At 36.8% G+C, this 27083-nt stretch overlaps 1 protein-coding gene across 1 annotated transcript in view; it reads right to left on the bottom strand.

Annotated features, from left to right (window-relative positions):
• mdga2a (MAM domain containing glycosylphosphatidylinositol anchor 2a) overlaps positions 1-27083 on the bottom strand; it is a 141378-nt gene that overhangs the window by 46762 nt on the left and 67533 nt on the right. Inside the window, exons 8-9 of the mRNA XM_088925161.1 lie at positions 18458-18727; positions 8167-8315 (exon numbers count right to left, since the gene is read on the bottom strand). Of these exons, the coding sequence (XP_088781287.1) occupies positions 8167-8315; positions 18458-18727 (419 nt within the window). The remainder of the gene's footprint in view (positions 1-8166; positions 8316-18457; positions 18728-27083) is intronic.

Raw genomic sequence — 27083 nt, forward strand, 5'->3', positions numbered from 1 at the left:
ATCCTTGTCTTCCCAATGAAGAATAGTGAGCTACAAATTTTGCTATTAAATGAAGTCTTCCTTGCTTCATTTTTGGCAGAATGTTACATTTTAACAGCAAAAAGGAGCACTACACCATACTGTATATGCCAAGAATGTTTTATTGTTAATCAATTAGTTTTTATTGCCTATCATAGTTTCCTCATTTCTTGAATATTTCAATATATCTGTATCTTTCTAAAGGCTCTCCCAAGCCTTGAAAGTGATACTTGCTGGTGCACCAGCTCTTATGGGTTCACTACTTGCTTTAAACGATAATTACCCCTTCCTCACGAGCTGCTACACTTCAGTCTTGTATGTACAATTCAGACAGAGTTGCATTATCAGAAAGGAGACCCAGGGGAAGCTTTAAGAAATATCTTGGCAGCACGTATGGTCTGTGTCACAGACTGCAGATCTAAGTCTGTTAAAGTGTCTGACAATAAAGAGCAAACACTCTGTATGGGTAACTGCATACAGACAGTCAACATATCAGAAACTCAGAGGATAAACAGCACACGGCTACAAATTCTAAAGAGGTTAAAATACAAGGCCGCATGGAATGCAGTTATATGAGGTGTCTTGTTGATCAGTGAATAGGGCCAGGCATGTGTCACAAGCTGTGTGACTCTGGTAGGCTGAGTAGGCGAGATGATGCCATGCTTCTAAGCCAGACAGCAGCAAAAGAACAATCACACAAAAGAAGTAGGCTGGCAGTCAGCTGCAACAGCACTTTTTTATGCAACCAATTTGACTGTTGAATTCCATTTTTAAGGATATTTAGCTCTGCACAAATGCAAAACGTTGCGCCTTATTTCTTTTACTTTTCCATTAGTCTTTCGCCATGATGGCAATAGCAACATTAAGCAAATAATTGCCTTCTTCAGCAGAAAAAAAAGGAGTCAGGGCATGACTTATGTTATTAATTTATTGTAATTTAGGATCTCTAAATTTAACTGCCTAGTTGAAAAACAAAACAAACCAAAAACAGGACAGAAAAGGCCTCACACCTCTCGCCAACAAAAACAAATACAACTTTAAACCAATTATCTCTTTTAATTGGATTTCTGAGCTAAAGCAGAACATTTGAAAAAGGCTTTGCAAAAACAATAGCCCAATTTTCCATGCTTGGAACGGTAAATGAATTTTGATTAGATTTAGTTTATCATTTGCAAAAGCACAAATCTGCTTTGTTTTTTGCATTCATTTTGGGATTTTGTGCAATTTGCAAATCCTTATAACTTGCATCTTCATTAAAGCGTGCTTTTTGAAAGCTTGCTTTTAAAAAGAAAAGGTTTTAAAGAGTTACTAAACAGACGTCAACTATAAAATGTGTTCTATAGTATGCTAAACATTCTATAAAGTGTCTGAGTTTATTAGTGAAGCAAGGGCTGAAGAAACAGCTCAATTTCACAAGTCCACTGTGAAAGTGGTTAAAAGCAGCTGAAGAATGCTACAGTACTGTGCAGAGGGTCTCCAATACTGTACCACAAACTGTTACACATCACTGTATACAGTATATTGCTGTAAAACAGTCTTTAAAATGACGGTAATAATTAGTTCCTCTTATTTTAAAAAGCATGTCTTATTTTGAAAAACACGTCAGTGTGTTAAGGATGCCTACAGTAGATAAGATAGCTTGCTTAGTTTCTAGTAGCTAATTAAGTCTCATCTTGAAAGAAACCAGGTATCAGCTTCAGCAACATGGCTGGGTATCTTGATCCAGATTGCCATAAACCTTTGTATAAAAAGTGCACCTAGTTCTCACTTTTTAACGCACTGCCCTGTTATTTCCACTTGAGTCCTCTAGTTTTCACACATTTTTCACTGTTGATTCTTAAGTCTGCTAGGTTGACTCTGGTTTGGATTGGGGTCGGCTAACTCTTTTCATGTTAGTATCATCTGTGAATATAACTAGTTTCTCAAATTATTTACAATACAGCTTATTGTATATCATATCAGTATACATTCTATATCCTATAAAACCTATATCATATGTAAACTAGGAAAAATAATGATTCAAATACAGATCTCTGTGATGCTAATTACATTTCCACAAAAGCAGTTCTAACATTTTTATCATTTTTATATTATGCTCGAAAGACTTGAGAAAGACTGTTCAGTCACTAACATTTTTGAATGTTACATTCATCATGCCACAAACCAGAAACACATCACGTCTAGGTATTTGTAAGCAACAGCCTTAAATCCTAATACTATCATGTTATTCTAACATTGTTGTGTATACCTGTACTGTATGTTTTCCCTACTCTGCAGTAGTCAGTACGTTTTTGTATATTCTGACTCTCATTTGTGTCCAGTGTTCAAAGCACTCATAGAGAAATATAAATAACAGGACAAAGAACCTTGAAAAATTACAGTATATGAATTTTGTACTCTGATTTCTGTACAGGATGGGTTAGAATGGGTCAATTTCTTCTGCTTTTCTGTCACCTGTGCTTGGTGGAGAGACACAAGCTCAAATTTTAAAGCTGTCAGTCCTTCTAGAACATTATTTCCATCACACTATTCATTACAAAAAAAGTGCAGATGGTAAGTAGACCTTGGAGGTAATAAGGAAAGCAACTGCCAACAATTTTTAATCATCATACAGTAGCTTACACTGACTGGTCCCATATGTGAATTCTCCTGGATTTTTATCTTATTTGTACAGTTCTTAACCTCAGGGTACCATTGTAAATGAGTTTTTTTTTTAAACCAGGTATATTCTCTGCTTCCCTTGAAGGATGAAACAGACTTTTTTATTTTGCCATCACCCGCGATCAAAACTGTGCTTATATGTATTACCTTCCCAGTGCTCATATTCCCAGACAAGCACACTATGCTCTTTCTGTTTCAACATACTTTGAGACTGTCAAGAGAATTCTGTCCAGGGTGACATTCCAAAAACATCAGGGATCATTGTTAAATTATATACAGTATATATACTGTACCTCTATGGCATTGTATTTCTCCAGTGTAGCAAGGGCTGAAGAAACAGCCAGATTTCACAAGTCTACTGCAGTAAATCATATGTAATTTTCTATTTCCTCCTAATAATTTGTTTAAGGGCCCACAAAGATCTTTATGGTTTAATTTTCACTGCTGTATTGTATTAAACATCAGCCTCAGATCGACAGGTGCCCGCATAGCAATAAAGAATCATTTTCAGAAGCACGCATAATGGGATAATAAACAAGTAAGAAACTAATATTATGCAAATGACATTTGTGTGATGTATACCTTAGAGGCAACTTGGCATGCTTCTCCATCGACACGTCTTCCATTTTCTTTCCAATATAATGAGAAAAAAATCTGCACAAAAACTATGGGGCTGCTGAAAGTACTCTCTTGTTGCGGCACAGAGTTCAAGTCTCTGGATATTCATTTAGCCCAAAAGCACAATGAGAAAAATAGTACTCAAGCTCATTTTCAGCACAGCAGGGCTCACTGCAGCTTACTGGCAGTCACTGTGCTGCAAATTGCCAGTGGCTCTGCCTCACTTTACTATAAGGATGTTGTCATGGTACAAAATTCATTGTGTTTTCTAAAAATGATTTTCTTGTAATGATGACCAGCAAGAGGTCAAAACTCAAGTGTAATTAATTATTTCATTTGAAATAAAAAAATCAAACAATAAAAGCTCATAAAAAACATTGCAGCCTTTTACCTTTATCAATGACTTTCAGCTTCAATGGGTGGCCACCAGCATTCAGAAGCCTGGCAACATATAAATCAAACCATATGGCTGCTGACAGCTTAACCAATGAGGCCTTCTGTTAAGCAAAACTGGGGAAGGTTGTCATTTCAAAATGGGTAAGACCCTGACTGAAAGCGGACTGACTACAGAGAGAAAGCAAAGCAGAATCAAACACATGGAAATATGAATGCATGATGATTGCAATCAATTGCATACTCTGTTTAGAATTATTCTGATGATTGCCAGTTGAGGACTGCCAAAAGAAGCCCACTTCATGCATTTTTTTTTCCTCAGACACAAACCATTTCATTAAGAGAAAAGGCTTGGGAGACTAAAACATTTTCATTGTTACCTTTGAAGAAAAGGATTGGCAATGAAAAGAGTCAGAATTAAATTTTAGTAAGAACAGGTATTGTTACTTTTAACATGAGGCTTAACATAAAACACCGGGGCGTACCAGGCAGAGGTCCAAATGAGAACAACCTACCTGTATATTTTTTAATTTATCCTCAGTAAATCACCATAAGCTACAATCGGGACAATCAGGAGACTGATTTTCAAATGATTGTCTCTTCAGTGGTTTCTCTCTTGCATAGTAACAACAGATACCACGTCCTCTGGTATGCGACCCTGGCTGCCTTATTGAATGCCCTGTGCTATTTCAGTTCAGTGGATGGTGTGGCATTGTAGTAGGACAGGGGGAAGTTGGCAGATCGTGCTCACACTACATTCCCCAGAAGCAATGCCTTTATCTGACTAGTCCAACAATAGTGTGGGCTGCCATGTTACACATGGTTTACAGAGTCACCTGACCCAGCTAAATTGCCAAAAGCTGCTGGTGATGTCATGCAGTAGGCTTTTAGGGAGTGAAGTCAGAACAAGATCCCCTGCTACAGCAGAGCTACAATGGTTTGTACTAAACAAAGCAGGTGGAAGGGGTTTGCCTCTCCAGAACATTAGGTCTCTTAAAGAACATGACTAACAGAAAGTTAAGGAATCAGGAATCAGTATAAGGTGTCTTTGATTTTGTGTGATCTTCTTCACACTTTCTTTCTTGAAAGCAGGACAATGCTCTGCCATTCTTACATATGTGACCACAGAATCCAGCACAGCAATACAAAGAAACAGTTACCAGATACTTCAATACTAAACTCTTTCTACAGACAAATTCTACAGATTCTTATTAAGTAGACACAGAGACACGGAGTTCTCCTGTGGTTTCTCCAAAAGTTATTAGAAGGTATGGAGTAAGACACAGGGGGAAAACACAAGTAATAATAAGATGTGGATTGCGTACTGTATTTACAAGGTTTAATTATCTTTCTAAGAAAAATAATTCCTTACTTGTGTCTTTCATACCATTATATACTTATGTATCACGCAGATAATATTGCCTTTCTACCTGACAATTTTACATGACATTTACTTAAGGAGATTAAATCAGGGTTTCAGACGCAGTTACATGCGTGCAGAGTGCTAAAATATTTTAACTTGCTGTTTTTCTTACTACAGCTTGTTTCAGGGTTTTGCCTTCACATAGTTCTTCTGAGAAATGCAGTTCATATTAATTTAAGACATGCAGCAGTTGTCCAATTCAATTCTACACTTGAGCTGGCTGACTGAATTCAGTGTGTTCAATGTACCTTGTCACTTCTAAATAAGCATTTATCAGCACATCTAATGTTATTTTGGTATTTGTTGTGCTCTCATATTATGCTGGATGTTAGGGTGGTTTGACTAGGAAACAGAGGGAGTTAGAACTAATGAAGTTAATTAATTTTACCTACGCAAATTTCCATATTTCCACACACCGCTAGCAAAGCCCTTGGTCATTGAAGTGTCTCCGGGGGGACAGAACATCTCGGGAGTTGGATCTTGATTATGACACAACACTTTGATATAGCAAAATAACTGAGCAATATGGCTGCGCAAGACAATATTCAGTACAAAAGAAATGAAAGAAGAATGGACAATTGAACACCATCAACTCTAAAGTGCCTGTTCTGCGTCTTCTACTTATCAAGTTAAGATGTAAAAAGCAAATACTGTATACTGTATCTGCATGCATTTTCTTTCACACATACACAATATTTACCATTTGAGCTGTGTGAGGTTTTATCATAAATGTGGTGGCATTCAGAGTGAAATTCCTCCTCTCAAATTGCAAGGTTGAGTATGGTAAAGATTAATTCATTGATCCATTTACTATCCTCTATACCATACTGGTTGCAGGGGAGCCAAGGCCTATCCTGGTAAGAAATGGGTGCAAGGCAGGATAATCCCTCGAAGGGCGCCAGTCCATCACAAGGCAGAAACACACACACCAGGGCCACTTTTTCTAGAAGCCAATCAACCTACAGTACCAGTATGTCTTGGGACTGTAGGTGGGAACCAGAGCACCCGGAGGAAACCCAAACAATCACTAGGAGAACACAGACAGCACCCCAGGGCCCCAGTCCTACAAGGCATCAATGCTAACCACTGCGCCACTGTCCCATCCAGTAAGGATTACTTCTCATCTAGAAAAACAAGCATTGGAAAATGTTAAAGCCTCAAGCTGTTACAATCAGGATGATCTTTCTTTGGGGCAAACAACTTCAGACCAAGTGATCAGAAGTTTCTTTTTTATGGGCACTAACATGCCCATAACCACACCTCAATTACTCAAACACAGCACACCAGGCAATGCTGTAAGTGACAGGGCTGCTATAGATACTGTAGGCAGGAAGAAATGCTGACACTGACACAGTGCTTGCCAAAGAATTATGCCTCTTGTTGTGACAGAAGAAAAATATCTGATCTGGGCTGGTTCAAGGCCAGAGTTACAAGAAAGCAAAAATGAACTACAGTAAACTGCCACAAAAGAAATCTGAAAATCAGGAAAAATCCAGAATGAATGAAAGCAATCCAATATCACATTAAATGGATATAATACAATAGAGCATTTATGCATTCTGGTTTCAGAATGCAGTTAATTTGTAAAACATTGTTGCTTGCTTTTTAAGGGATTTTTTGTGAACTAAATATATCCTTTATTGTGCTCCTACAAAAGACCATATCAGTCAAAGTACAATTCAGCTTGTTGAACAAGTGAGATTTTCAATACAATGTTCTCAGAGAGAATAAGGAGAAATCACAACGGTTTTTGTCCTCATTTTATGCAAGGTTTGGCTTTTTGTCAACTGTCTTAATAAAAAGGCTGTACTTCTGGTATAAGTCCTACTAACTCTATTTCACTGCCAACAAAAACAATCAATCTTTGTTGAGAGAAGTGTGACATCTATATACTGTGCACTGATGGGAAGAAAAAGGCAGGACAAACAACAATTTAGTTAAGAACGATTGTTGTTTTAAACAAGATTAAAATTAAACTTAACTGCTTATTTTTTATTTTGTAGTACCCTGCATTTAAATTGCAATACTCTTTCATCTCAAGGAATTCACAGGACTTTGTAAGTAAACTGCTTCACAGCTGAGGTATCTTCAGCCTATTGGAATATTCTCGTTTATCTAATGTAAATTGCCAGTATGAAAATGAAGAACACTCTTAAAAAAAACACACACACAAGCCACCTAACAATTCACTTAGAGTATTTTAGTGAAAACAAGAACAAAGTCCAAAATAATTTATATTTTGGATAAGGGCAATTTAAAGAACTTCACAGAGAAACTGTCCCTAAAGCTGGCCAGTCAGGAGAAGATTATGGTGACAGCTGGAACAAGAGAGCAAGTCCTGCTCATTATCAGTGAAACTGTACTCTCAGGGGGGTACAAACAAGCACACTAAAGAGGATTGAGTCTAACTTCCTCCGGGCATCTTCCACAGAGACACAGCCATGCCTGTCAAAAATGTCAGATGCCATTTGTTAGCTTTCCTCTGTGGTAATGTCAAAAGGTTGTCTACGCAGAGAAAAGGATTAAAGACTACCACAGCCAGGACGTCTGAATGGTTTTGTACTTTTTCAGCACAAAACTAAGCTACAGAAAAAGATGAAGGCCACAATCGTAGTTGAATCTTAAAGTATTCGAATCTGACCTCCATTCAAATGATAGACCTACAGCAAAATTATCAAACGTGAACTGATCTGCAAATTACAAAGATGCCAATAGTAATAAAAGTATTAAGAATACGTTTACGCAAAACATTAATGTAATTGCCTTTTTCTCGTTGCTTAAACCTTGAATCAGTGGGAAAAATAAAAGGGTAACCCTTGTTACAACTTGAAGAAACAGTTTTTTTTTTAATTAAGGAAAATACTTCAGAGAGTAAATGGTTTCTGACGGTTCTTGAAATGATGAAATACAGCCTTTACATACACACATTGCAAATGTGAAAAATAGCATTCGGATCATGCGAAAATCCAACTACAACTTTGAGGTCACTTGTGCAAAAAAAAACATAGTATTTTGAAGAAAGTCAGTATTGAAATATGGTTCACCTCTCTCACCTGCCTAATTCCCAGACGATAGGCAATGATGCGGTCCACTGCATTAGGGTTCATCTGAGTCCACTGGAGTTTGTAGGCGTACACGCGAGGTCGGTTTTGCCAGAGTGGGTTGTAGGTGTCGTAGTAAAACTCGGGAGGGTAGGCCTTGCCTGTAAAACAAACCAGCAGTGTTACTCTCACACAGTCCTCTCATAACAACTCAGCCCAGTTTGCAGTGCGATAATCCACCATCCAGTTCCTTCATCCACAGGAGTTTAACAACATCTTTGCTTAGCTAATAATTCAGTAGCATAATTAAAGAGCTCGTGATACCAAAAACCCCACCAGCACTGCATGGGAATGTGCAATATTTGACTAACCTTGGCATTAACATGGTGTACAGTACATGTGAAAGCTTTTCATTGCCTAGGGATTAATTTATAAAACATCTATCCACCTTCTGTTTTAAGTAAAATATTGTTTTTTTTTATATAAGAACACCTAAACTGAGTTCTGTAGTTGCAAAGCATTTTCTTAAATGCGGGTATCTAAATTTGTCAGCCCAAGACCTTCCCTGGTACTCTTTGCAAATGTACAGATGTCTTTTAGATACGCTCCTGGTAATTTCAATACACTACAACTGCAGCATACATACTGTAGTAATACTAAATGTATATTGTTTAGTATTTAAAACACCTAAATCAGGGAAATTTCAACCTTTTTATGAACGGTTAACCCCACTTCAGGAAAATCCCCCTGAATAAGAAACCCCCAATGTAAACAAAACATGAAACTGATCCGAATAATGCCTATCATTATTAAAAACACACCCGTTAAACTTAAAACATTAAAACAGACCTCAAGAGGTCCAAGGAACCAGGGTTCGAAAACTATAACACTAAAATAATGATGAAAGAAATCTGAAGAAAAATAAAAACAGCCAAGTCATTCCTATGAGTGAAAAACATCACTGTTCAATTAAAAGTCAATTGCTGCAAATAACTATGCTATACATGAAAAAGAAACAAGGTGTTTAACAGGCCAAATGTAAAATAACAACAATTACAGTATGTTCTACAGGAGTTCACGTCAGATTGAGATTGCAAAATTACAACAGAAGAGTCCTAAACAGTAACATTTTCTTTTTCTAAAAATGAAATATAACAGTCTATTTGTTTTAAATTCATGAGTTAAAATATACAATGTACAGAAGGTAGATTTCATTGCAATACTTTTGTGCCATGAACTGTACATGTAGTATCAAAATATCCTTTAACATTTGCAAATAATGTTTCAGGTAAAACAGTCTTTAGGTAGATTACCTGAACTTCCAGAATTATTACATACAGTATATGTGACTTTTTACATCATACAATACAGTGAAAAATAACACTGGCTGTGGAGTATACAGTACAGTATGTAATATATACAGTAGCATACAGTACATAGTTCAATCAAAAGTAAAGAATTCAAAATAATTCAAAATCAAAAGAATCTATGAAGCCAACAAAAAGACCGGGTGCATTATTTGCTGTCTTTTTAATATACTGCACATTCTTGGATAATGCAAATATGAGAAATGACTAGGACCACTTTAGAGATGAGACACTCTATAAGGAGTTTGCATATTCGTTTTGTGTTCATGCGGGTTTTCTCCACATATAGAACTCCAGTTTTCTACTGTCTCCCAAAGACATGCTAGCAGGTCGATTGGCTATCCTAAATTGCAGCAGGAGTTAGGCCCATTTTTCACTTAACAGCCCTGTCTGGGGTATTTAGAGCCCAATATATTTGAGATAAGACTCAAGTGGATAACAAAAAAAAAGAAAGAAAGAACTCAGTATAAAAACAACAAAAGAACAATAAAGGATGAAATATAGTGATTTAGAGATAATAATGGGAAACCTTTAGACAATGAAACAGAAATATATTAAATATTCATATGATAAATTAATATTTCATTCAGGTGCTTGCCCAGGAAAAAAATGTCAATATGCCTCAGGCTGTCAAAGACAAAATACTATAATAAATATTATTAGTATAGAAGAGGAGGAAGTTTTATAGGTATTAGAAGCATTTACTATAAACAAATTTCCAGGGCCTGATGGTATTCTATTAAATAAACTTAAAGGAAACAAACTATTCATAGTCCATTAAAAAAACTCTTCCAACAGTCAAGACAACGCAATATCCATTGACTGGAAAACTGAAAATGTAGCAGCCATCCATAGAGCAGTAATTATAGCTAATTCTATTTGCCAGTAATGTCCACAAAAGTGTCACTGCTATTGCTATTTATTTTGTTACTTCTATTACATGTAAGGTTCTCCGTATCAATAATTAGAACCACACTAAAAGGATCATCTGTATGGCAATAGGATTCCAGGTAACCGTCAACATAAATTTAGAAAAGGCACATCTGAACTAATTTGTTAATGGTTCTTTAACAAGCAGTTGAAGTAATGGATCAAAGCACATGTCATATTTACAATAGAGTTTCAGAAGAGTTTTGAAAGCCTGCTAAAAAATTTAAACTCTCAGACTGCAGGTGGTAAGCATTGAAGGCAATGCTTGCTTTTGGATTGAGAGTTGGTTAAGTGATAGAAATCATGAGCAGATATAAGGGGTGAATGCTCAAATTAGGGTGATGTACTGTACTTTAATGAACGGAGTACCACAGGGATCTGTATTAGGATAACTTCTGCTCTTAGTTAATAAATGATCCAGATTCTGGTAGAGTTAGTAATCTTGTTCCGTTTGCATAGCGTTACATGCTGGTTGAAAAAACAAGCTAAAAACAAGATGGAAAACACAGAGCTTCGAGAAGTTACTAGGAAAAAGCATTGTTTTTTTTTGCTGACACATCATTTACATCTTCCAGATACAATGTGAATATTGCAATTAGAAGATGCCTAGGAGCAATAATCACTGTAAAAAGAATGTTGCTCTAGACTCAGTCTAGAGAAGAGTGACTGGATACATTTTCAGGCTTAAAGGAATGTCCCACTCTGACAGCTGTTCCAGGCTACAAGAACTGCATGCTTTTAGTTGTGAATATGAAAGGGACCTGATTCAAGTATCCATAAACCTGAGACGTCAACAAAGTCAAACTAATGGACCTGTTCTGAATTATCATGGAAAGAAACCAGGGGGCACAGGTGGGAACTAAGGGGACATGCATTTAAATCTGAGAGCAGGAGGCACATTTTCACACTGAGGGCACCTCGCAACCCACCCATGCTGTCAAAGCTGATACTTTCTAGAAACAAATGGATGAAATTTTTGGATCAATTATCTATTAACAATCAATTGAGACAGATGGGCTGAAGGGTCTCCACTCCTATGTAAAATCTATTTCATTATTGTTTTCATAAAAAATGATTTGATTTTCAAATAAGATGCTATCAAGGGACAGGCAGAGTTACACTGGATGTTTTTGTTAATATCTTGCTGCGTTAAAGTTTTATCACTAATAATTTAAGAATGCCTGACACATTAGATACAAAACAAAAACCTGAAGCATTCACATTAACAAAATATATCACCTTTTTAAAAGCTACAGCTAAAACTGGAGATCTGAAAATCCTGATCTTTGCATGTACCTGTAATGTCCACAAAACTTTCAATGCTGTTTGAATTAATTTTGTTTTACGTTTATAAAGAGAACAAAGCACTGCAAAACACATTGGATGAGACCACACAATTTAGGCAGCAAAGCTGAAAATGAGTAATCCCAATCAAGGCAGATGTTTGCCTGGATGAAAGTCTCGATGGTCTGCTGCTCTTTCACAGGACATCCATCTGATGACTAGGCATGGTCACACATTCAGGAGTCAGTAGAATGCTAACTTTCTGTCATTATTGGCAAAGTGTACCAAATATGATACCGAAGATAAACCTACAGTACAACATGAATCTTTCTTTCCTGCTCCTTCTCCTCCATCCACCTGCATAGCAATGTAGTTCCTCTGGAGACCTACGGGTCTCAGCCCACCTCAAGGTAATTTTCCTCAGGGAACCCTACCCTCTTATCCTCAATCTTGAACACCAGTCACAATTACAGTCGGTGAGTACAATTTAAGTGAATGAACACATGAAAATAAACAAATGAAATGGGAGGGATTCATTAACAACCTGAGGGTGTGATTAATAGTTTTCTTCTATTGAACTGAAAATGTGTGTGTGGGGGGGGCTGTATCTACATATTGATGTGCTTTTGTGAAAAAGGCTTTACTAAACTTGGAAGAACGCCCAGCTAATTTATAATGCTGGTCTAACAGCCACTATGGGGAAAATACACCTTATGCTTTTCCTTCTTTTTTATTTTTCACAAGTTTCTAATTCTACTGGCAGGGCAGGTTTTCGGGTCATTAAATGAGTAGATAATAGACAGCAATGTACAGGATACAACAAATCACAGTTTCATCTGTGTTTAATTAAAGCTTAATAAAACACTGGTTGCAACAATTCAGTGCAATTTAATCTTATTTTGATCTCATTTTCTTCATGTGAATTTTAAATGTTCAGTGGTGTACATGTCATTCAATGTTTATCTACATTATAGTGTTTCTAGCTAATAACCATGGAAGTGGGATGCAGATGAATAAAAATGGATTATTTATATCCCACTATTCTTATTATGTACGTTTATCAAATGTGGTGTGCTACATGTAAAGACTATTGTGGGAAATCATTGGAGTGAGAGAGTAAAAAGCAATAAAAATATAAATCTCAATCTGATGACTGTACAGTATCCCTTTTCTGTTGGTTAAAAGAAAGTGGTTGGTACAGAGTATGAGAGTTGAAAATAACCAGACCACCCCTTTATATTGCAAAATGTTGTCCAAATTCCTCTCAATTAATGCTTTAATTTTTATGCACTCTGTGAGTTTCCCAGTTTCCCAGTTTGCATCGCAATGTTGCTTGTAAATTCCAATGGCATGATGGTGATACTCAGGTAATGTTTGATGTTAATATCTGATGATGGTCTAAGGTACCTCCAAAATATTTTACAATAATTACACACAGCATTTTTAACATACCATAGTTCTTTCAAACCTTTTACTGTGTTTTTAGATCACGCTGCACTTTAGCCGTACCTAGGCAGTGGGGATTGCCAATTAAGAAACTAAATAAAAATTATATGAAATATGTTTGTATTCAGAATGCAACTAGTGTTTCATTTTACTACCTGCAGAAGAGAACATTTCTGGACCAGGTTACACAGGTTCTAGCAACTTGAAAATGTGCATCACAAGTGGACAGTGCACAACACTTGTGAGATTCACCTGCTGGCTACACGCATTCCAGCTTTAAGTGCAACAGGTGACCAGCCTTGAGTGTCCACTCTCACACTCCAGTCACTCCCTAAGCCTGGTTAATATTCCAATGCCTCGGGTGTTTCTGCAGGCCAGTAAAACATTTGCAGCACACTCCACTACACATTATTCTCTTCCAAGTAAACCCATTAAAGACAATCGTTGGCTGCCAAAGCCCAGTTCCAGCCTCATATATAATTGATGAAAAATATGAAATTTTCAAGTTCATGGCCCCACGGATTCAATATTGCTTTTTCTTGTATTTCCATTAATCTTCCAGTTGCCTGAGCCAAATATATTGCAAATTATGGCTGCAATTCATTTATCTGCCAATCTTGGATGATGCTGAAAAGTGTTATTATCTCTTGATGGTGGGAGGAGGACGATCCCCAGATAATGATCTGTGGAGTGAGGGAGTTTCTCTCGCAGGGGGATTCATTCTCTGGAACCTCATTCCCCAGCAGTAGGAGGCAATTGCCAGAGCACAAACACATATAGAGCAGGTATATTTCTCATAGAAATCCCCTCTGATCTTTACAAACTAATTCATTCATTACTAGCTGTTTTGGCTGCTAAGGGGTTTTTACTCATATTTCATACCATACATCTTTCTGTATCTTGTTCCTTTACTGTAAATCCCTTCAGGGGTGGGGGATGAAACTCTATATTTTTTAAGATGACTGTTTTTCTTTCCTTTTTTCTCAAAGTATAAAGCAGGTGTAGAGAGGGGGGGAATTTAACTTTTTTTCTGTAAATATTTCTTAACACCAATGAATACATTTAACTTTTTAATGTTAACATACAGTAAGAGAGCATGCAAGTCAAAGAAATGAGATACACAGATCTGCCTTTGTAAAAATCACTTTGGATATTAAAACCATGGCTTAAAAGCAACTAAAAAACTTACACACAAAAAGACTTTGGTATCCGCTGATTATCTAAAAAGTCCATTGCCATTCAGTAGGAGAATAAGGGAGCATACATGACCCTGAACTTTTGTATAAAGTGCATTCAGTTCTACTGTATATCTGTGCCTGAATATACTGTACAGTATATTATCACATCCTTTACTCTGTGCTCCTCAGGAATAGTTTGAGACAGGATGTTGTCCATACTGTAGGTACAAGACTGGTAAGTTTCCCCTTTCCTGTGTTTGCCTGGCAGTGGTACACTGGCCGTGGGAGGAGGTTTCAAACTTCAGGCTCTGAAGTCAGACATTACCTCTCGTGATGAGGGACAACACACTTTTAGATACAGTATGCAGACTGGAATCACTCACACTGATCATTAAACAATTTCAGGATTTCAAACTTTAATTCTGAAAAGAATACAGTATACTGTACATACAGAATACTCACTTGCATTTTCATTAAATCTAAGAGGATGCAATATGCCTAATGCACAAAAAGTACCAACGTCATATAAGTTTGCACTAACCATTTATAAACACAGAAACATGACTACAGAAGTAAGAAGTATTCATTTAATTGACTATATATAAATGTGTTCTCTCCTTTACCCCCTTCTACTATAATGTGTGTATTATAATAATGGAACAGCACACCCCTACATTGCTAAATGCAGTATGTAGCTGCCCATGTTTTGGTCATTCTGGGCAGAATTAAAGAAAAATGTAAATGAACAGGACTGCTGTTATTTAACTGCTGATTAAATAACAAATGTAAATCAAGTCATTCTGAGCCTCTAATAGGGTGACCATATGACTCTGAGATGAAAATTGGTGCTTAATGCCCGTGCGCAGTAAGCATGTAACTCAGATCAGCTGTTCACTATAAAATCAGACCTGAAATGACTCTTTCAAAGAAATTAGTATGACTTTTCAGCTGTTCAGACAGTCTAATCATTGGCAGGGATAGTAAACAACATATTACAGTACATGTCTACAACACACAAGCATTAAGCCCCAATGTTTGTATCAGGAAAGGCATCATTTTTACAAAATAAGACTTTCGGGACAGCTTTGTTACTCTGATGAACAGTGCCATGTGGTCACCTAGCCTTTAAGCATCCCAGTCAATAATATTTAACATTCCTATGCAAGACACAATGTAAGGTACAAACAATACTGTAGTTCAGGTTAGAAAACACTTCTGATAATTCTGCCACAGAATTTTGCTGTGATCTATCTCCAAAGCTAAACCTGATGGAAGCCTGTATATAAATTCAAGTAAAATCTGACCAATCTGTTTATTTTGGGTTTGTTCATTGTGTAAAAACCTACGCTGTTAGAGCAGTAAAGCGTATTGTTAGATATAATCTAATTTCCCTGGTCAGGAATATAAGCCCCTCATTCACATCAGAAACAAGATAAAAAATATATTATTACTCCTTTTAAATTACACAGTAGTGCATTGTGCCTCTAACTGCACCACATAAGTTTTACAGTCTCCCCTGATATTGTCTTATCCCTGTATGCACTGTACTGCATGTGTACAGAGCTGTCAGAATTGTCTGTGTGCCTTCAGAGAAGCTCGCAAACAGTTTGTGTAAAAGCTTACATCATACTTTTAAATTTTTTACAGCAGTAAATAAAGCCTCAACATCTGTGAGCATTGAAAATGTGCCTTGCATGCTTAATTAACTTAATTCCTCCAGCAGGCTGAATGTGTTAATGTTTTGGGAGTTGTAAGCTCTGAAATGCATGAAGTAACTTTCTAATCAACCTGCATATTTACTACAGCCTATATGGTTTTATAATCTATGTTTAATGTAATCTCATAATTATAATGAATTAAAGATTCCATTGTTTTTTATATTCACTCAATTACTTCTTAATCATATGCAAGAATTTTTAAAACAATATAATTTTACTCCAGAGAAGACTATAATTTATGGAAGGGGAGCACCAGAAGGTCACTAAAGACCATGCAAACTTTTCCACCAATGGGCTAATTCATTGTATAGTACTATCTTTAATTAAGTATGCAACGCCACTGCCAGTTAGTCTCTCTGGAGGACATCAAGGTTGCCCTAGAGCAAACATGCATTTTGAATATTTCAAATAAACTTCCTCAATACAGTTGCACTAGAATTTTAAGGGACATTAACTACAGAAGTAAGGGCATTTAATCAGATACTGTATCATACCACCTTCCTCTCCATCGCAAGTATTGTCCTTGGCTCAATGATTTAGTCTTAAAGCATACCCTCACCCAAAGCAGCTCAGTGGCTTTACTATCTTTCAAGGGCAGCTACACACATCCAAAAGCTACATCAAGCTCTTAATATGGTATAAATAAAAACACGTAACTGATATAGGAATATGAGATCTGCCCATCTTAGAATTCTTTCACTCACCACATCTTTTAAACACACAAATAACTGTGCTCCCTAAAGTGAGCTTTCGAAGCCTAAATAGTGCATTGTTGATACTTTAAAAACCCTCACATTATCAATAGAAATAGCAGTATAGTTTTAATATTTACGTTTTTGTTTGCTTTTATTTCATTTTTGACTACATAATAGCAAATATGGAAAAACTCAGAGGTCTGCAGAAAAATCACTGTACAGTATGTAGTGTTTCATTTGTTATATTTAAATATGAACCAAACGTTTTTATCTGAAGCTTCAGGAAAAGAAGTGTACAAACCTGTGGCTTTCAGCTTGACTGGATGAGTCAGAGATGAGGACTGCCTATGAGTGACATACATTCCTACTTCATACTGTGTGATACAGAACATGAGAGTATTTTACAGTACATCTCTTTTTACAGTCTATATATCAGAAGACAAAATCCCATATCACTGTCTTCCTCATGAGCTTGATAATGCATTCGGGACTCATGAGAGTGTGAATGTATGAATATTAAAGGGATAGACTTTTCCTTTCTAAAATTATTATCTAGAGAGAATGGGTTAGTTACAAAGTGGAACAAAATCAAAGCAACAAATCATCCAGCTTCTATACACTCAACTAACTGCTCAGGACACAGTAGCTAAACTACTTATTTATGCCATTTTCTGGAGTGTGTGGATGATCCCAGTGTGTCCTGTCAAAACTGGAAATCTAGCTGACAAGAAATGCAATGCTGTCAATAGTACACTGTGTTATACAAGTGCTCTCTTTTTGCTTTGATGCACACACAAACTCAGAATAAAAATACCCAGAAAGGCAATTAGATTTGAATCGGGTCATCTTTTTTTTTTCTATCTAAATTTACAGCCTCTTGAAAAGGCTCATTTATAACTCCTCTTAAATAATTCATGAGCTGCACAAATAAGCATGTTTTTGTTATTTAATGACATAGGACTATACTTTGTTGATAAATGCTTTGGTCTATTGGTACTAACAAGCATTTTATTCATTATAAGTTTCACAAAACAGGCTAGCTGCCTGTTTTCCTTATTTTAAATTATATCCTCAGCATAAAACAACATGCATTTTATTTTGGAAATACTTGCACTTGAGAAAATTTGGGATAAATTAAATCCATAAATGCAAATTTAGTTCCAAATGGCTTTTGCTCTCAGCAAATAAAAATATAATAATTGTGCAATTAACCATCACGTATCTAGCACTTGAGAATTAACAGAATCATTTGAAAATCATGTTCCCAAGTGGGTTGTGTAATCAGGCCTATTATATGCAGATAAGAGTAAAAGTCCAAAATGTATTGATACATAGCCATGGAATAACATATACACACTCTCAGCAAGATATTCGAGTGTGCAAACACATCTCTTAAAACGATCACAACTGAGCAGTGTAATGACCCTCCTTACCTACCAGAACTAGAATATCTTCTCTTGAACTGCAGAAGATATGGAAGCTGATCTACAACCGTGAAAAGTTTTTCCATGAAATTCAACCACTTGACAAGAATGAGAGCGACACTCAGGAAAACCCGCGTAACTTAACCCACCTAACAAGAGCGGACTATCCGAATTCTGACTTGCCATTGCAGGATGCAAAACCTGAATAGAAATCAGAATCAGTCTGGAGAAAGAGCACCTTGGCGGACGGCAGAATGTTACCTGTGACCAGGAAGCTGCACCTCCCCGCACCGGCCTCGTTAATGATGTCACAGGTGTACTCCCCGTAGCTCTCCCGCTGCAGGTTCCTCAAGATGTACTCGGTGTCATCCCGCGAGTCAAACTGGCTTGAGGTCAGCAGCCGGGAGCCCAGCCTCCACTCGTACTTGAGAACCCGAGAAGGGTAAGCGCGCAGCACCCTGCAGTTCATCACAATGTTCCGGCTCAGGCCTTGACGGATCTCGGTGAACACCGGCTCCACGGTGGGGGGGTCTGAGGGGGGGGAAACCACAGTTTAGAACAGCCTGCTCTGCAGCCTCGACTGATAACAATGTATCACCCGACTCTCCCACTGCCTGTTCTTGAGCAAAGCTGATGAGCATTTCCCCCTATTTTTTACATTTCTGGAATAAGAAACATCTGCCCATCTGCCTAGATACCAATGATCATCAGGCATCTTCCACATTTAGAAAATCAGAATTAAACCCATTAAATACTGTAGATGAACTGAAAATCTTAAAAAGAAGCATTGCCCTCAATAGTATATTTAGTATAAGACCATGAGGAAGGTGTCAGTTGAGAGGAGGCCATTCTGTCTGTCTAGCCTCTTTGGTAGTTAGTAGTTAACTGACCCAAGAATCTCATCCAGCTATTTCTTGAAGCTTGTTCCATACTTTCACAACCCTCTGGGTAAAGAAGTACGCCCAATTCTCGCTTTTAGATGCACTTCCTGTATAAGTCGTTTCCTCTTGTGCTCTGTGCTTCATGTTTCACTGTTCATTTTTTCACTTTTTGTTCATTACAGATCCCATGCTTATGACACAATTTTTAAGATGCAGCTACAGTAGGATCGTGGAAAATATACTTTTGCAAAGCTTTCGTAAGAGCAGCCTGTATGAAAGATACACTAGAGTTTTAATGAAAGAAATGCTGAGAAATGAGAAGTTTCATTGCAGGCAATTTATAACTTCACATATCAGTGACTTTCATTTCATCTTCTGTCACACAGAGTGCACGTATTTAGTCTACCTCACAGTGTGTGTTAAATGCATCCCTGTGTGATGTTCTGTAAAACATTTATGAAAACTTTTTTAACTTTATAGACTAAGTGGGAAAAGTAGCCACTTTGTTATCCCGTATGACACGAGATCGTGTTGTGCAAAATAAATAAAGTAATTTCAAAGCCAAGTGTAAAAGCTTTGTGCCTCTCTTACTCAAGAACTCCAGGTTCATAGCTCTTCCAAGTGGCATTATGCCATATGAACTAACTGTAGAACAACAGAACACATACTGCTCTTTCAGAAGACAGGTGCAGAGTACACATTCTAAGCGTTGAAATCAAGCCATGATGCACTCTCAGACAAAAGGCACCACACAGCCTTGACACAGATCAACAACAAATCAGAAACAAGTTCCTGTGTGAGTTTCTATCAGGTTCAGAATGGCTCTTCACAGGCAAATTACCTGGACTTTGCACAATCACTTTAACTGTAAAACTACAGGTTCTTGTATTCACATTGTGTTTTCTATCCTTGGTTTTGAGAAAAAAACAGTATTTGAGCTCTGGATATTGGTATAACCTACATGCGGGTCTATAAATTATCATATTTTTGACATCTAGATATTTAAATAATACACAGTACTGTATATGCTGTATGTACTATATTTTTATGATTGTAAACCATAGTGTTAGCCAAATAAAATGAAAAATGAGTTGATATCAAACAGCATTAAACTTCTAAACACCTTCAATAAGTCTCTTTGACTCTCTTTACTATACTGTACTTCGCTGTTAGACTCTGGGATACCTTTTCAATTCTGTTTTTCTTTAACACAAATACTTTGATGAAAAGCAATGCAAGTCAGAATACAATAAGTAAGTAACTTGTGCATTTGCTTTGTGTTGACATTTTAGCTTTCTCCATTAGGGTAAAGGTATTATAAAAAAACCTGACAAAATATACCTGATTAGCAGCTTTAATGTTGTTTAAAAACCTGTGCCTTCTGAAGCATTAGCGCAGTTTAGCATTATAAAGCACTACTGCATCATAGCGATCCATATTTTAGCATTAAATGTTACACTGTTATTTTAAAACCACCCTTTATAGCCATTTTGCACCAAATTAAAATACAGTTGGTGCTTTTCAATACAAAAATGCATGAAATAATATGTGATTTGATCTTTTGCCAAGGATGTGTTCATGTGTCAGTTATTGCTTGCGGTACAAATTATACTCATGCAGCTTGCCTCGAGCTTTTGTTTACAGCAACTGGGTTGGTTGACCTTTCCAAAGCGTTCAACATGGTTGATCATTCAATACTGCTGTGTAAACTATTTATTACATTTGAGTCCAAAGTTACTACACTTGTACACTAGAGTAAGGGATGTATTCTGTTGGGTTGGAGGCACAATATGACACATGCCCGGGGGTGTTGATTTGGATGAAATGCTATTTTGTTAACGTGACAGTGATAAATGTGTTTAAAAAAACTATACAGAGCATACAGTTGCACCATCTATTATTCTGCAGCTGAGGTAGTTCTTTATGCTGATGCATTCCCAATCCAATATTTCTCCAAGCTAGAAACAGACACACATTGTTGGGAAAAAAAACAACAAAAAATCTGGACATCCAATCTTGAAATAAAGCTTGAGTGAGAAGCTGTTGATATGATGCAAGGTCCGAAGCAGCTCTCACCTAGAATGTAGTGTTATATGCAAGAGTTCAATTAGATAGGAGAAAATACACCATATTTAATAATGACAATAAGTGCCTTTGTACATTCTGTTTAATCCCAAAGGCTACAAAAAGCATTTAACCTATAAGAGGCAACCCATTTCATCTACCACCGAAGTGCAGGACCTGTTATTCACTAGCAAGCCCACTGCAAAGCAGATCAGGTATAAAAGTGAGAAATTACTTCACTAATTGAATTAAGGACGGACATTAAGGAGGACAGACTGTACAAGCCTAAAGCGTAATTTAGTCAGGTCATCAGGGTTAACACCGTTACTCTTAACAAATAGTGCCACAGGATCATTCATGTCTAGATAAGTCAGAACCTCAGTTTAATGTTTCATTCAAATGATGATACCTCCTAAAGCACTCCTCACCATACGGTGGCACTGGATTAGAACTACTGGGTCAGAGAGAAGAGCGCCACCTACTGGTCCACCACATTATGTACAGTAAGCCACTACTGACCAGGCTCAGCCTTGCTTAGTTTCTGGGACCTGAAGAGATTAGGATCAAACAAAGCTGCAAGATAAAAGAAGGGTTGTGAAAGTAAGGAAAAAATAGATAGGAAGAGAAAGGAATCTCCTAAAGTATAAGGGAAGAAAAAAATATGTTTTATAAGAATTATCAAATCTATTTCTAATGTTTGTCAAGCATCCATGAACAACAAACTGAAGAGGACATATTGTGGTGCCTGCATTCTCTCTCCTTGTTAATGTCAAAATCTACCGCCTTTAATTCAGAATCTTTTTTCATCAGGGTGAAGAATGTAAGAAGACTTACTTTTGAAAAATATGTAAAGAAATCTCTTTAGCTTGGGATAATTCATGTACACCAATTGTTCTCATGTATTTTTTCACATTGAGAGTTCCATTGGTAAGGTATAATGTATTTGATACATGTGGCAGGCAGAGACATGTGGCAGGAACCTTAAATAACCACAGCAAAAAATATCTTTAGCTTGGTTTCTGTTATACTGAGCATAGTTGCAGAAATAAGATTAAATGTGTAATATAACAGGATGGATGTAACATTTTCCAAATACTTCTATATGTTTATGGAACTTTATAAGCAGTGACATATGAAATGTCAGTGTTTTCCTCTTTAAATTCAAACAAAGATTGCTAGATGTCAATCATTAAGGCATAACTGAATAAAAAGCATTATTTTCAAAGGCTGTTCTGGAAGGTCAGAATTTCTCAGAGTGCAGTCAGTGGCCCAAAACCAGTTTCTAAAATGATTTCATGAAAGGAAATGAGATTGGGAATTGTGTTGGTGCTACAGAGATGGTATATATTACTTGTTTACTGTAATACAGTACTGTATATATAGTTTTATAATATAACTGTTTTTTTTTAATCTAAGGTTTATTTTAACTTTTTAATTTAACTGGTTAAATATAAAGCACATTTGACTGCATGAAAAAATACAATGGTGTCACATAACCCTCGTATAAGTGTAAAAAAGCATATAAGTTATACTGTAGGTTTCTCTCTAACATATCTCTCTAACACTTACACTGAATAGTTAATAGTGATCATTATGTAAGGCCATAATAGTTTTAGTGTTAAAACCTTTAATCAGAAAAAAATGCAAATTATTTTTAAATTATCACTTTAGACAGATAAGCTACTTGATCTCTGAACAGACTGATAATGTAATTAACAGGTGTCAGAGAGAGCTTAAATGAAAAGCATGAACTTTAAAAGACAAGCATTTTGCCCCAGTCATTTCAGTGTCTCTAAAAATTAAACATTTATATATTACTTATTCTACATGATTAACTGTTGCCTGCTGTCATAATTATAGTTCGATATACAGCATAGTTCAATACTGTCAAAGTTCCACAGAAATTATACAAACTCCTGCTCCTCATCTGCTTGACTTACAGTGAGTAGAGAAAATAGAAGCTGTCCTTACCTCCCACCACCTCACCTTCACCGGTTCAGACACAAGCATGCAATCTCACACCCCTCACAAATCTGCTCCCTAACACTGACGGCACCATGGTCACAGATCTCTTCTGATGGGAAACCTTGGGAATATCCAATCGCATGGTGTCAGTAGTCAACCACTGCCAGCCTAGATGCCCTAATAAACGTGTTTCAAACCTTGGAACCACTTTGAAATGCTTGGCTCCCTGACTCATGCTGAGTCCTTGTAACATACACCTTCATCTAACGACGTTACCTTTAATCAAACCACATTCGGAGACATGTGTCAACTACCAGGCATGCTGTGTTGACTAGCTTATCATACCAGTGTTGTCCTGTAATTTCTAGTCTCCAATCAGTTTTCAAAACTGCATCTTTAAAAACACAAAAGCCCAACTGATAACATCACAACAGTTGGCATGAAACAGACCTTTATTTCCTAAATAAGTGAATAACTGAGCTTAAATCCTCTTTAGAAGACCTAAAGTACAGTACCTAAGAAAAGAATAAGTCAAGCATGCTGTTCTCATTTTTAGTTTTCTTGTGTTTTTAGCTTATCTTACAAAATGAAGGAGTGCCAACAAACGCATTCTGAAGTATAGACTACAGCAGGACCGAAAGTATCAATTACAATACTGTACCCCTTGGACTATACAGTATATCTGAGGGCATTACAATACATATTTGAAAGCTCTATGAATGAAACTGTACTGTATACAGTATACACCATAAAAGGGTATTCTAAACAACTAGACATACAGTCAGTAGCCTAAGCACAATATTTGAGCAATCTCGTCAACTCCCTGCTTTCCTTCACTCTCTTTCCACATTGTGGCATTTACAGAAGGCCAATGGCAAAAAACGCTCTTAAAAGAGAGCACATCTGTTCTCTAATATTGGACTGATATACCTGGTCATGAAAAATCACAGCCGTGAACCCCAGTGTCCTTGTTAAACTCCACTCTAGGCTTGTACAATGGCCTGCTTAAAGTCCCACCTTAAATCACATAGTAAAGAAATTTCTGACGTCCTCACCTTATCAGCCATTGTGGTCAGGCAGGTAGTGTACAGTTGTTTTTGTGCATTATCCAGGTGTGTACTGCACTTCTGTGATGGATAGAATGGTGACTGTACTACATGTAAAGCACTCAAGTATTCTTAAGAGGAAAAATGCTAAATACTGTAAATGCAAGGAATTATTATTGTTATAATGAAAATAGCAGAGTTGTGTTTATGTGGAAAATATTAATTTTACTTTTACTACCCACAATAGTTTTATCTCCAGCTTCATTACAAAATCTTTGTACTTTCATAATTACTTTCAGCAAATTAAACCAAAATTTTGCTCTGGAGGAAAAGGCTTAACGTTGGTTTTCTTACAACAAATTATAACTGTAACAAAAGTATCCCAAATACATGTGTACATTTTCAGAAAGTTTGACTCATCAATTTCAACTCTACAAAAATTTAATTATCTTGAAAAGTGAAAAATATCAGATCGCCTTGTTCTAATTTTCTGCTCTGGGATGATACTCCTTACATACTAGTGTTCAGATGAGTTCTTGTGAGTCCCAGGAGTAGTAAACATCTTATGCTTCCTTCTTTTTAATCTGCCATCTTCAAAAAAGGCTTAACTTCAAAGAGAATCACAGGAATCAGCTTCTTCAACAGTGTTACTTATGTACACAGAAGGTAAGCCTGTGAATTCTTAATCCAAAAGCTGTGTACCTGCTAACGAAATCCCCCCACAAGAAACATAAGCATCTTGTTAGATAAATCTGCTACACAGCAAGAAAGGAAGAGGTTCAAGACTTAATCTAGGCATAGTACTGTACTGCACATGCAATCATGTCCACTGCCTAACAAGATCACTTTATATTTTGCTTATAAGACAAAAGATCCATAAGAGTTCCAGAGGTTAAAAGTGCAAATAATTCCAGGAAGTTGAACAGTGTATTTATATTAGCAGAGGCGCAGAAGTTAGTAAAACTGCTAAAAAAGCCCAATGTTGGAACAAATAAATGTTAATTCCCTGCTGGAAAACAGAAAATCCCATTTCCTGTTCGGGAGTGAGGGAGAATGAGGAAGGAAGCAGGAATATGAGGTTTAGTAGTGGTTATGGAGGGCAAAAAAAGAGAATGTGATAATGTATACAAGAGATGGGAAAGAGTGACCTGAAAAGTGGAATTCTCTGAGGTGTGTTCCAAAGGAAGTTTGAAAGTCTGAAATCTGTCAATAGAGAGACTTAGGAAGCAATTAGTTGATTACTGAGAGCTGAAGGAGGATGTGAGCATAGTTTAAGGATAGATTTTGGCTTCTAAAGTGTTTCTGGATTAAGAGTCCTAGAATCCCTGTGAAAGGATGCAGACAAAAAGGTTAATCATGGCTGCCAAATTATTGGCCATTTCACCATGACAGTGTGGTTGTCAGAAACCTGGACAAATCGAACCTTAGGACACCACAAAGCAGGCTCATTAATTTTGAACTGTACATTATGTCACGCCGCTTTTCAATGAAGAAAGAAAGATCACTTATGATCTTAGAAAACACTGGTATTATATTCCACAAAGTAGAATGGCTGAGAGTTTCACCACTGTCTGTTTCATCCAAATGATGTACAGTATCTCAGCAATCATTTAGAATTAGTGCCAGTACGATTCAGGGGTGTCTAAGGGTAAAGGGAATACATAATTATCAATCAGTTCAGCCGCAGTCCTGCTCCTAGACCAATTCAAGCTTCCAATATAAACTAATATAAACACTGGAATGGATTTTTTGTGCTTTTCCCAGAATCAAGATTAAAGTACCATCAACCATCTGGGACCTGATATCCCCGGGACATCATTGATAATTAGACAAAAGCATTTCAAAGCCCACCCCAAACACTATCTGAGCCTGACTGGAACTTCATCAGAACACGAAATGCCATTCCTTGTGCCTAGATTTGAGCTCTGATTAAAGCAATAAGGCATCAGCAACAAGGTATTTGCTATAAGGGGATGAAACACCTGGTCATGAATCAGTGATTTTTTTCTGCTTGATCTTGCATAAACAAGACTGGGTGTACTAATGATTTTGATCTTAATTTGATTAAATTTTGATAAAATATCTTACATTTTAATGTAAATGTGAATTAAACTGCTTGAAAGTGACAGCAGTTTTGTTACAGTATGTGCCACGTGTAGAGTTTCTTTCCTGGAGAGTAGACAATGAGGCACAGTTTGTATAAACAGAAGTTCACAGGTTGCAAATAATGTAAAGATATCCACATTGTGTATTCAAGAGACTCTTTGGCATTTGACTGTAGTGTACAATTTCATTTGGCTACCTTTGAAGCAAACCTACAGATGTAGACATGTGGATTACAGTTAAATAATATAAGTACATGGTATTCACAGGTTAAAACATACTTGTTATATGAGCCCCCCATCCAGGAAATCATTGTTTGGTTACACCACTGGACCCCTATAGCTACAGCACTTTGAATTATCTTTGTAATATTTCTAATTTACTTTTCTTTGTAGATTAAGCCAGAGCTCTTTTTTCTGTAGCAATTGTGCCTGCTGTATTCCAGCAGCTAAAATAATGGGAAAAGCTGTTTCTGCTCAGGTGGGTTAAACAAATGTTTCCCATCTGAGTTGATAGTGGTGGTGGATGGGGGAGGGAGGGGGTGAGAGAGAACATCAGTGTTTCTAAGCACAGGTGCAGAAATGAGGGATCTGCTGTACCAAGACAACACAATACAACACATTATACTACTGTCGAGTGTCTTAGAGCTGTAGTCTTCTAGACACAGTCCTTACTTTTCTTTTTAGTGGAAAGAGAACAAGACTGAGGTCTAGCCAGAGAAGAGAAAATGTGCTGTATTTAAAGAGTCTTAATTAAACATACAGTAAGATATTTTAATAACTGTATAAAGTGCCTTTCCAAGCCCAAAGCACTGTACAAAGTGATAAA

This window comes from Atractosteus spatula, chromosome 9 (genome assembly GCF_055471065.1).
Source record: "Atractosteus spatula isolate fAtrSpa1 chromosome 9, fAtrSpa1.hap1, whole genome shotgun sequence".
NCBI lineage: Eukaryota > Metazoa > Chordata > Actinopteri > Semionotiformes > Lepisosteidae > Atractosteus > Atractosteus spatula.